The 12,970-nt window shown below is 39.5% G+C and overlaps 1 protein-coding gene across 1 annotated transcript in view; it reads right to left on the bottom strand.

Moving 5' to 3' along the window:
• Positions 1 to 9,146: 9,146 nt before the first annotated feature.
• Positions 9,147 to 12,970, bottom strand: part of castor2 (cytosolic arginine sensor for mTORC1 subunit 2) — a 40,741-nt gene continuing 36,917 nt past the window's right edge. The window contains exons 7-9 of the mRNA XM_041802085.1: positions 11,202 to 11,284; positions 9,992 to 10,086; positions 9,147 to 9,354 (exon numbers count right to left, since the gene is read on the bottom strand). Of these exons, the coding sequence (XP_041658019.1) occupies positions 9,292 to 9,354; positions 9,992 to 10,086; positions 11,202 to 11,284 (241 nt within the window). The 3' untranslated portion in view covers positions 9,147 to 9,291. The remainder of the gene's footprint in view (positions 9,355 to 9,991; positions 10,087 to 11,201; positions 11,285 to 12,970) is intronic.

Below are 12,970 nucleotides of genomic sequence, written 5' to 3'. Positions count from 1 at the left end.
GTTTGCTTAGCAACAGTAGCTTTAGCAAACCTCACTAAAGCTACTGTAGCTATGTAAGCTACATAGATAACATTAGCTTCGTAGCTTTTTCAGTATAGATGTCCAAGAGCTTAGCTATGTTAGCTATGGAGCCTCTTAGGTAGCGTAAGATGCGTTTGCAACTCTACATTGTTCTCATGGAGGACATGGATGCTTTATAAGCAGACTGTTTACCTTGCTTTATTTTATGTTCTGTAAACAGGTTTTGCAGGTTTATAACTTTAACTTTTGGTATCCTAACCCTTACCCTAACCGAAAGTTTAATCCGATTTTATTCTGAAAGTTTTAGTGTGTTTATCCATTCTGACAGATGCAGGATCTCACAGTTTCTGGTCTGTGAGAGGGGGTCCACTTAGACCTACGCTCTGCAGCCAGACCTCTCATGGACTTCTAACTTACAAGCATAAGGCATCCATCAATTTAAGAACACAGGTAACAACAAATCAGCAGTTTTAGAATGGCTTCTTGAATCTGCCTGACATTTCTTAGGATTTTCTAAAGACTGGATTTCAGAAAAAACTTGGTGAATGAGGCCCAAAGTTTTAGAGTTTGAGAAAGTTTCAGTTTACGTTGATTTTGGCGCCCCCTTTTGACATCTTATCTCATTGTTTCTTGCGTGCAAGCGTTGTCATAAACCAAAATAATCTCCTGTGTCAGCCCACAGCTGCAGTTGAGGCATGAAAAATATCTTACGGTTGTGATAGGAGAAGGTGTTTGAAGGGCAAGGATTTTTACAGGCTGATTTAAGGGATTTACTCTCTCACTGGACTAAAGAGAAGAGAGCAAAATGTGCTGATATTTCCTTCTAGTTATAAACTCCTCCCTGAAGATGAAAACTCTTCTGTAGCTGCCAGACTTTAATGCTTCAAATGTGACAAACTGCACTTTAAATCGGTTTTTAAATAAATTGTCCCAGCGTTTCCTCGCACCCCGCAGAGCTGAAGGATCACAGGTTGGATATTTTATGCTCACTCAGTGGTTTTGTCATAAATACATTTCCATTCTCTCGGAGGGCTCTCGAGTTGTCACGATGACGAATGGGCTGAAAATACAGAAAAATCAGCGGGGAGCAAACAGCACAACAATAGGAGTGTGATTTCACTGAGTTCAGCTGCAGTCGGTGCACTGTGAGAATGAAACTGTCCATCAGCTGCAGTCTGGGGGTAAAAACAGTCAAGGTTATGGTCAAGATCAGCAGTGAGAGGGCTGCAGAGTTTAATACAAGAAGGTTTAAAGCAGGGCTCATGCTGTTTTCTTTCAGTTATTGTTATTGCAGCATGCTGGATATTTTTGTACTGAAATGCTGACTTGAGAGACTGTTATCATTATGATGATTAATCAAATTCTATGAGATAAACAACATTCATTTGTATGAAGTAATTTTCGACTTTTTTGGTCCATACTAACTCCTCTCCTCTCACTCACTGCACTTAAATTCAAATCTCACTTTGAGCTGAAAACCAGAGAGAAGCTCATCATCTTCACTAATTAAAATGCATCACTTCTACCCTGTTTGATTGATTTATATTCTGCAGAGCCGAGAGGTCGCTGGTGAGAAACTTCCACCCACAGACATGACGAATCAAACCTCAACCAGCCAGTGAGTCAACACTCCATCTATGAAAAGGTATACAGCAACAGCAGCTGCGAGCCTCCCTATATCACACAAACATCAAATACAGCATACAGGTGTTAGGATTACACTACTACTGACACTGAAACACAAACAAATACTGTTTTAAGGAGTAATTGTTTAAGGTATTTTGTATTAGGAGTACATTTGCACCACAGACTGCACTCTGCACTTATATATATTTGTAAATTACAGCACATTGACTGGTAGTATGCATGTAAAAGAAAGCAGTAGAATTTGCACACATGCATCTTTGTGTGTATGCAAACAATACAGAGGACAATCTGTTGAAAATAAAGCTCTGCAAGTGTTTAAGTTCAAACATTTTCCAGTGGTTAACTTTCAGACAACTTTAACCTCCTGAGACCCTGCATGCACATGTGAGGACATGACAGCCTGGTCTCCAACAACACAGTAGTAATTTCTACTATTAGAAATTTGTCTGTACTGTCTTTTAAAGTTAAGTTATTCATTTGAAATACTGGGAAAATTTGCTATCACATTTTCAGGAATTTTCATTGATAATTTTGGGAATACATCTTGGAAGTTTTTCAGAGTTTTCATGGAAAATGGGATGCAGAAAAAGAAAGGAGGATGAAGTGAAAGGGAGAAGAGGGAGATGAAGACAAGGAGAAGAGTGGGATGCAGAAAAAAGAAAGGATAATGCAGAAAGGGGGTTGCAGAAAAAGAGAGGAGTGAGATGCAGAAAAAGAAAGGAGGATAGAGTAAAAGAGAGAAGAGGGAGCTACAGATTGAGAAAAGAGGAAGATGAAGACAAGGAGAAGAGTGGACAGCAGAAAAAAGAAAAGAGGATGATGCAGAAAGGGGGTTGTGGAAAAAGAGAGGAGTGAGATGCAGAAAGAGAAAGGAGGAGGGAGAAAAAGAGAAAAGAGGGAGACAGAGAAAAGAGATGCAGAAAGAGAGAGGAGGGAGATGCAGAAAAAGAAAGGAGGATGTAGGAAAAGAGAGAAGATTGAGATGCAGAAAAAGAAAAGAGGATGATGCAGGAAGGGAGGGGATGCAAAAAAGAGAGGAGAGGAGTGAGATGCAGAAAAAGGAAGGAGGATGGAGAAAAAGAGAGGAGGGAGATACAGAAATAGAGAAACAAGGGAGATGAAGACAAAGAATAGAGTAAGATGAAGACAAGAAGAAGAGTAAGATGCATAAAAAAGAAAAGAGGATGATGCAGAAAGGGGGTTGTGGAAAAAGAGAGGAGTGAGATGCAGAAAGAGAAAGGAGGAGGGAGAAAAAGAGAAAAGAGGGAGACAGAGAAAAGAGATGCAGAAAGAGAGAGGAGGGAGATGCAGAAAAAGAAAGGAGGATGTAGGAAAAGAGAGAAGATTGAGATGCAGAAAAAGAAAAGAGGATGATGCAGGAAGGGAGGGGATGCAAAAAAGAGAGGAGAGGAGTGAGATGCAGAAAAAGGAAGGAGGATGGAGAAAAAGAGAGGAGGGAGATACAGAAATAGAGAAACAAGGGAGATGAAGACAAAGAATAGAGTAAGATGAAGACAAGAAGAAGAGTAAGATGCATAAAAAAGAAAAGAGGATGATGCAGAAGGGGGCGCATAAAAAGAGAGGAGTGAGATGCAGAAAAAGAAAGGAGGATGGAGAAAAGAGAGAAGAGGGAGACACATAGAGAATAGAGGGAAATACAAAGATAGAGAAGAGGGAGATGAAGACAAGGAGAAGACTGAGATTCAGAAAAAAGAAAAGAGGATGGTGCAGAAATGGGGGGTTCAGAAAAAGAGAGAAGAGGGAGATACAGTAAAAGAAAGAAAGATGATGTAGAAAAAGGAAAGAGGATGATGCGGGGGGGGGGGGTGCATGAAAAGAGAAAGGAGTGAGATGAAGAAAGAAAATGGAGGATGGAGGAAAAGAGAGAAGTAGGAGATACAGAGAAAAGAGGGAGATGCAGAAAAATAGAGGAGGAGCGGAGGAGCTCCCACCACCCACCATATCAACAAGAGCAGAATTAGGAGCACAGCTTCAGCCCCCCTCTCCCTTTTTTTGTTCTCTGAGTAGTTGTTGAACATTGCTTTGCAATAAAGATTATTTTGCTGTTTGACAGTATCCAATAAAAAAAAAGTATTTTGTGGCCTGCTGTACTAAACCGATGGATCTAACCCACCTAATCATTCATGTGAAAACAGGATCTTTGTGTTTGAACACCATAATGGATCATGTCCATACTGGATTAACCTCTAGGTTGTTTTGTCTGTGAAGTAATAAGTTTAACTTTATTGATTATCTTTTTCACATACTTCTGCAGTAATGAAGAACTTGAAGGACAGAGACATGATTTAGTACCTACAGTGTTCTGCTTTACATTTGCAGTGCAGGTGAGGATGATAATCCGCTCTTAGACGCTGGTTCTCTGCACTCTATTCTTGTTTTTCAGGTTGCATATCGGACTGCAAATAAAGGAAACACACAGAGCCTTTATCACTAACTGGTGGCCACATTAGTAGTCCTGAAAATTTTACGTCACTGCTTGGAGCTTAAACATCATATCACAAAACTGAAGGCAGTAGCATCTTGTTTGGAAAGGTTGTTAAATTCACATTTTTTTCATTTCTGGCTCATATCAGCAAAAGCTAAATCAGATTTAACATCTGCCTTCAGATGTAGTGGTGTAACCTGTGGAGCTGTACTGATTTACCTGTGATTTAATTTGTCCCTTGTGTCTCTGTGTGAAAATCCTCACTTTAGCTGCAGATTTGTACCCTCTCCTCTGATCTTTGTCCCCTCTGATTCTACTCGGCCTGCAGTTAATGGAGGACAGCAGCAGGGCCTACTGCAGGTGTATCAGCTGTCTGCATTATTTGACCTGAGTAAACAAACCAGAGAACAGACAGGAGCCTCCACACGCCTGCTTTACTCTGCTTCAGCTCACCTTAGTACACATACACCCAGAATGAGGAGGAGGAAGAGGAGGAGGGTTACTCCAGCTGCAGAGACCAACTCAGCAGAGCGAGGTTAAAGGAGAGAGCACGGTATGTTAGTGTTTTCACTTATCATCTTCTTACATAATCCCTGACAGTTCAACTCCACACCTCACTTACTCAATAGTAAAGATTTCTTCTATCATATGAGGGCTGATTCAAAGAAATACACTCCCAACCAGTAAAATAATGTTGTCATATATTAAATATATGCTGATTTTTTTTTACCAAAGTGTTAACAGTAGACACAATCGTACTGCAGTGAGATGCCGTTTTTGCTAACACATTCTACATGGAATTATCATTGGAGAATAAAATGTAGGCAGTGTTTTGGTCAGTGTTGAGCTTCTTTTAGCTGATCCATTTACAGTGGTGAAGTCTACGGCATTGATTTACCAGACTTGATGTTTTCTGAGCTACTCTATTTCTTGTTAGGTTTTTGGGCAGGCTGTTTTTAGAGGCTGTATCAGAGTACATTTATGGAAAGTTGACTGGAAGAGGAAAGTATGGTAAGAAAAGGAGCACAAGCAACAGAGTTGAGCGCAGCCTTCAGAGGATTGTCGAACAAAGCAGATTCAAGAACTTATGGGAGCTGAGGCTGGAGTCACTGGATCAAGAGACACCACACACAGGCGGGTCCAGGGAATGGACTACAAGTGTCATTTTCTTGGTGATAAGCCCCATCTGAGCAAAAGACAACATTACCAGCATCTCATCTGGGCTGAGGAGAAAAAGGACTGGACTGTTGCTCAGTGGTTCAAAGTCCTGTTTTCAGATGAAAGTCAATTAAGCATTTAATTTGGAAATCAAGGGTCCCAGAGTCTGGAGGATAATTCAAGAGGCACAGAATCCAAGGTGTGTGAAGTCCAGTGTCTTCAGTTTCCACAGTCAGTGATGATTTGGGCTGAGAAAATTTATGGAGACACTGATTTCCTTTTCCAGCAGGACTTAGCCCCTGTCCACAGTGAAGCCACAACTACCAGACACTGATGCTGACCCTGGTATAACTGTGATTGATTGGCCAGCTAACTGGTCTGACCTGAACCCCATAGAGCAGTAGTTTTCAACTGGTGGGTTGTGGAGCCGTTTTCAGTGCATCACAAGTAGATGTCTGTAAAAAATTTGTGGCAAAAAGTCCTGAAGACCTTCGAGGACATGCATTGATACTTTTTAATTTTACCCTGTTTTACTGTGAAAATGGTTAAATTTAAATGTTTGGTCAGTATTTCAACTAATTTATCTCCTTTTCTTGCATGATACTGAATTAATTTCTTAAGATCTCTGCAAAATTAGCAAAAACTTACACATAGTGATGAGAAAAGAGGGTGAAAATGAGTCAATTTTGTCCCCTCTATTTTTCCTATCAGGTATTTCGGTCCATCATGCTCCAAACTGCTGCATATTTAATGAACTAAGCATGTGTTGTAGAATTTTTGGGGGAAAGTTCGCAATTGGTCATAAGAGAGACTGGTGGGTCCTGAGGCTAGACCAGTTTAAACCACTGCCATAGAAAATCTCTAGAAGAGGAATTTCCAAGAGGAAGATGAGAGACACCAGACTCAACAATAAAGATGAGCTGAAGGCTGCTATCAGATCAACCTGGGCTTCATAACAACCCAGCAGTGCCACGGACTGATCGCCTCCATGCCACGTCACACAGATGCAATAATTTGTGCAAAAGGAGCTCCAACCCATTTCCATATATTACATTCTTTTATTGGATAGTGTTTTGTGATATTCTAATATTTTTAGATAAAGGATTTTTGATGTGTATGAGATGTAAGCTGTTATCAACATTTAAACAAAAAAAGGCTTGCAATATTTTGCAAGCCTTTCACTTTGAATGAGATGAATCTAGTTTAAATGGAAGTTTTACTTCTTGAATAAAATCCCCAGAAAAAACAACTTTTTATCAATATTTGAATTTTGAGATGCACCTGTCTATTTGAGGTGTTGCCTCTCATTTATTTGCCTCAAAACTTTCCCCAAGCCATGCCACGAAGAGCCAGTTTCCTTTTTCCATTTTAATGTTGTTAAATAGACAAAAACCAAAGGTATACTGTTACCAAATTGAAAGCTGCAAGACTGGCTCTAATTATTGAGGTGAACCAAATGGTTGGGATCTCGGAAGCTGGAATTCCTATTATTACAAGTGAGGCTGGAGGGACATTGGCTGTGGAAAGAGAGAAAAATAGTAAAAAATGGCACATCAGCAAAAACAGACAGCACACCGAACTCAAAAAAGCTTGTTTATTTATTTTTTTTCACACAAGAAGCCCCAAATGAAAAGCTTTCAACGTTTTCCTTTGAAATGGAGTCAGAAAAAAGTCACCTTCCTCATGTTGTAACACTGATAATCACAAACAGGGTTTCTACTCATCACAGCTGATCAGAAGAAAGGTCGGTGTTAGGTGCAAGGTGTTGTGGGAAAAAATGAGAAAGAAAAACAAACTCACCAAATGTTTAAGACCAACAGAAATCTCCCTGTCTGGACAGGATCTTTGTAAAGTAAAAGCCCTCCCCGTTTCACATCAGTACAGCAGGCCTATGGGGAGGGGGGGGGGTGCGACCTGCGTTAAAGTGCAGACTGGGGGAGGGGGAGGGGCAGCTTCAAGACCGTAATGGACACCAGGGTGAGGAAGCTCCCACCCTGTGTGAACCTTAGCTTATGTTTAGCACGCTTGCACTCAGTCGTTATTCTGGTACATCGTCAAAGTGGCTCAGTATCATCACTACTGTTACTGTAGATTAACAAAATCAATGAGTTTTATCATCAGGTCCTTACTGCAGGGTCACACTGTGAGCTGCATGGAAGTTGAGAAGAAGGAAGGGCAGGAGATGGAGTGTAGGGCTCAAACGATTTTATTGCTTTCATTTTAACACCGTATTATTGCAATAGGCTTAGATTGAGTTTGATCAGCAAGTGTCAAAGTTATGATGAGGAGTCAATATTTTTGGTGTCTGGACAGTTTTTTATATTGAATTTGTACAACAGCAGGTAAACAAGATATGTCAGCCAGGGCATCTCCAAAACTCATCACTATCCAGATTTAATATTGCACATTGCCTTACAGTGATTTTGATGATCATTCAATAAATTGTGCAGCCTCAGACTGCTGATTGTTACAATGTCATTTAGCAGTAAACTTTAGTATTTAAATATGAGCTTCTATGTGGTGTAACATTTCTTGAATTAAGAACAATTCGGCATTCAAGGAAGTTAGCAATACCTGCAAAATATCCATGTGTTATTTGGTAAAAGACAGTGGCTTAGTGTAGGAAGGTATTTTGTTGACATTTTAGCGCAGAGCAAGGCTGTCCTCTAACCGTTCATAAACATGAAGATGTGGCATTAAGGCTTCTAACATACAGTGCCGTGAAAAAGTATCTTCCCCCTTTCTCATTCCTGAGTTAGTTCATCATCACATTTAAGTGTGATAAATATGCAAAAAAAAAAAAAAAAAAAAAAATCAGGAATCAGAAAGGGGGCAAATACTTTTTCACAGCACGGTATGTCTACAAGGGCGCCATTTTGATGGGTGATAGCCACGGCCTTCAATAAATGTAAGTCTAAAGTTTATTAGCCATTAAATCTGGACATGCCATTTGCCCATAGATTGGTCACTAAGTGTTGTGAACACACGTTAAAGCGACCTATCAGCCTAAGGCTACATAAAAATTTTGATGATCTCATTTGATTAGTATCTGAGCTGTTTTGGTCTGGACCTCGGAAATTTAAAATATGAGATGTTTCAGATGCATTTAAGTTTGTGACTGTCTTTTGAATTCTTGTATCATGAAGAAAAAGTGACAAGAGGAAAAAAAAAACTCCTGCCTGTTTCAAGTGACTTCTCCTCCATGTTGCTCACAGTGTGATTGAATATAAATTTAAAAACACTAAAAAAGAGTCTCTCCTCATCAAAATCTTGGATCCACTTCATGTTTTCAACAGATCTAGCATCTGAATTTGACTTCTACATCAGAGGGACTCCAACAGTCAGATGTAATTAACTGTAATTAAAACATGTTCAACAGCTGCTAAAAGCAAAAGAAAAATAAACACAGTACTCCAGCAGGCACTCTGTCATCGCTGGCTGTCTCACAAAATTGTCTCCTTCAATTGCACACATGAAAAGTTTCTAAACAAAGGCATCAGTTTGGGCATTCAAAAATGTTGGCACTGAGAAATGACCTGTGAAAAACCAAACAAAACAAACAAAAGAAAAAAAAATGGAGAGCTTGATATATAGATATATATATATAATATTTCTTTTGCTTCAGAGAGTACATTCGTCATCCTTCTGTAAGAGGAATTATGTAACTAATACAGTATGGTGCTCATGGGGGTCAGGGAGTGGGAAGAAGCAGCTTCAGAAAGGAAAAAGAAACGGATTCAGTCTGGTAAACTAAAGCAACAACTACCAGAGCAGGCAGTGGAGGGGCTCGAGTGCCGAGGAGGAGAAGAGGAGGGGTGTAGGTAAAGAAAATGAATCCCGAACACACTGTCACACCCCCCCCACCCACCCACCATACGCCGCCCACTCTTTGTGGTTAGATCCCTTCCTTCAGAGCTGATCCACAGGAGTCCGCTAAGAAGCTCTTGGCACTTTTTGGACATGATAAACATTTGAATGAATTGACTTTGAAAAAAAGGTCGTTCTCCTCCGTCTGTCCTTCACTGTGCTGTGCTCTTGGTCCGCAGAGCTCCGATCACGCTTTGGATGTTTTCTTCGGGAACCTGCAGAGGACAAAAGGCTCCATAATCCTCTGATAGCAGCGTAGAAGGCTGGCAACAAAAGCTGATCCTGCAATCTATGGTTTTGTTGTCCATAAAACATTTTAAAAAATGACTTTTTTCCCACCAAGAGCCCAAAGAAATGCTCTTTCTTTCTGACGGTTCAAAATCCTGACACTTAAGTGTATTACTGTATCATGTAAGAAGAACTGCTAAAAATAATGACTATTTACAGCGCTGCACCAGCAAATTATAGCATTTTTGCCGTAAAAGTAAACAGTGCTTTTCTCCAGCACAGACTAATCTGAAGTTGGCTGAAAGCTATTTTGGCCAATCATCTGATAAATGATAACACTATAGCCATAATACTCAGACCTTTATGAAATAGGTTAAATGCACACATGCTCACTGAAAAGCTTTGCTTCTTAACATGAAATAAATCAGAGATAAATCAGAACTTTTATAATGTGTTTGTTGCAAATGGTCATATTTTGGTAATGATGAAATTGTTATTTATTGCACAGCCCTAGCAGGGTTCTATGAGTTTACCTTTAATAAGCTAAAGAGTTAAAAGTGCAGCTCAGGAGCAGGTACACAGTGCTCAAAAGGAATCCGATGAGTTGTAAAGCTGCTGTCTTACCAGTGCGTGGTCAAACTTGAAGGTACTAATGTAATAAGCAGGAATGTCAGCTGTTGCCAGGGGTTCTGATATCTGAGCCACGATGCCGCACTCATCTGCAAAGAAAGAAACAAAATGATGTGTACAAATGAGAGCCAGACCCTCTTGCTCACTAAAGGAGCCAACTGTTAGAACTGGCTCATCTGCAAATGAAACATCACAACTTCCACATAACTTGTCGTCTTGAATAGAGTTGTCATTTCAGATTCAGATTCAGACGACTTTATTAATCCTCCAAGGGCAATTCAGTTTAGCCAGTACTCCACAGGATTTGTAGATAGATAAACTGTGTCCCTTAAAAACATATTTATAAAAAAAACATGAGGGAGAACAGCTCTATCTTATGGCTAAATAGCCCAATTAATTCTTATCACCGGCAGCTTCACTGCACTCAAAATGTAGTAGAACCACGGCATGTTGTTTGCAAAGGAGATGGATAAGTGAGACCAAACATCAGGTTGTGACTGAAGATGCCTCCTTAATGCACAGTGTGAAGTTCCAACATGTCAAAGGGCAGTCAGCCGGTAACCGAATGCCCAAAACACACTAATGCAAAATGTAAACATGTCCTTAATCTGTGTTTGACTTCAGTTTGTTTTGGTGCTTGTTTGGATCAGATGTCTGCCAGATTAACAGATTAGCTTTTCATCATCCTTGCTCCTTACAGCTGAATAAGTTAGACTGTGAGATGAAATAATTTTAGGGAGTGAGAAAAGAAGAAGTAAGACCAAGAGTTACAAAACAGACATAGAATCAATGCTGCAATGATTATCAATATTCGGATCAGGGCTGCAAAGAAACGAGATCTTCACATTAGCTGTCACATTAGTTGGATACAAAATAATTGTTGTCCTTACAAGAAATAATGATGACCCTTCATGAAAGATTTTTTCCTCCCTGTTAAACAACACCCTCATTATAATAAGATTTTCATGGATTTTTTTAAGTTACATCCACCAAATAAACCATGAGGAGTGTAAGATTACTGTCACTTTTCATACAAAATAGCTTTACATTGCTGCATCTTCAAATGTTAATGCTTAAAGAAACAATAGCACAGGCTGTGGGTGGCTATGGCTTAACTTTGAGTACTAAATCACATACTACAATACATTATATTATGTTAGAATTGTTCCTGCAACAACTATTTTTTTAATTAATCAAAACTCACCAAACCCTAAAGGTTGTCCTCCAATGCGAACCATTTTCCAAAGCTCCCCAGAAGCACTGGTAAAGAGGACGTTGTTTGGAAACCTTCAGAGAACAAATCACAAAGAAATCATCTGATTAGAGGATCAGTGTACTATAAAGGCTCAATAGTAGAAAAAAGGTAAATAATACAGTTTGGTTTATAGACAGGAATGAATCTTTAAGTGCACAGTGCAAGGACTGAAGTTACTGATTTTTGAAGGAAAAATAATTTATAAAGTGAATACTGCTCAACTTTATCAAGCATATAGTGTTAGTTCAGGCAGGCCACAGAGTCAAGCACTGCAGTACATTTGAGATCAGCTGATCTCACACAAGCCCTCATCAGCCAGCTGATTCGCCCTAAGCATGCTATTGGCTAATCAAACTCATGCTGCCATATTTAAACTGCTCTAGCCTGGCCAAGCTTTGCTGCTTCCTCCGCAAGCCGCTTTTGCAACCCTCCTCCACCCCAGCTCTTCCTTTTTCTGCTTCAGACTTAATCATGTCATTCTGTTGCCACTGATGCCTGCTCTGCTATGGGATTTTGCTGCTTCTCTCCCTGCCTCAGGCTTTCCTTGTATGCATAGGAAAGGCAGTAATGTGTGCCATTCCTGCTTGATGCTTTCCACGTAGGCTTGTGGAAGGGCAGTGGGATCCTAGAACAGCCACACTGCCAAATATAAATGAAAATAAGTGCAATTAGAAACTACTGATAAAAGAAAAAATTGTAACTACAAATCATGTGTGTTTCTTGACAAAATGGCCCAGATTGAAATATAAGGAATGATTCTTTGGGTTCAAAACCTAAGAATGGACTTGATGGCTGACACAGTTAAACCTGAAATGCTTTCCGAAGATTCAAACATAAGATCTGTCATATTTACTGATGTTAACATTTCCAGTGGTGTTTCTGAGGTTTTAAGCATGCTGCAGATGAGCTGCTAATTTGTTATCTAATTTGCAAACTAATATTAGCAATTTTCCCTGGTGAATGCTACATAGCTCATTAAACAGAGTGTGGATCAACACAAGAAAGGTTTCTGCTCTACAAACAAAGTTCAAATTGTTTTTAAATGAATAATCCATCTGTCCATGTAAATGGACTTGCCTCAGAAATAGGGAACCTACCTGTAACATATGGTATTAAGCATATTTCTCCCATTTGTATCCTTCTTATCTTTAAAAGCAGGGACATAAAAGCGTTTGCCCATACAGATCTGGGCCAAAAACATGCTCTTTTGTTTGTAGTATTGACATTTTGTATGTAATATCACAATGTATGTCTCCACCCAGCCCATACAGCAAAAAGGCATTGCTACTCAAATAAATAAAAAAACAGGAGTTGTGTTGCTGGCAGGCATGGCACACCATTTATTGGGTTTAGGGGGAAATGACTTTTTCACATAGGGCCAGGTAAGTTTGGATGGCTTTTTTCCTTTAATAAATGAAATCTTATCTTAAAAAGTGCATTTTGTATTTACTCAGGTAGTCTTTGTCTAATATTAAGATTTTTTTGATGAGCTATACTCTTGTCCACAGATTCCCCATGGTAATCTGTGTAGTGAACATTTTGCAAAAGAGATAGCAGCATCAGAAACCCTTATACCATTTATGAAGTGTAAAATGGCAGCTTCCAAAGCAAAGTCTCATTATCACTGGGTGGGCTAATGTCAACACTTGGAAACACTGGTGTTACTGTTTAAAACATGATTGTTTACTGTTAAATTTAATCTGAATGACATGTTAAAA

The sequence above is a fragment of the Cheilinus undulatus genome, linkage group 12 (genome assembly GCF_018320785.1).
Source record: "Cheilinus undulatus linkage group 12, ASM1832078v1, whole genome shotgun sequence".
In the NCBI taxonomy this organism is placed as follows: domain Eukaryota; kingdom Metazoa; phylum Chordata; class Actinopteri; order Labriformes; family Labridae; genus Cheilinus; species Cheilinus undulatus.
Note: the sequence above shows the minus strand (reverse complement) of the source record. Positions and strands in the feature narration are given on the sequence as shown.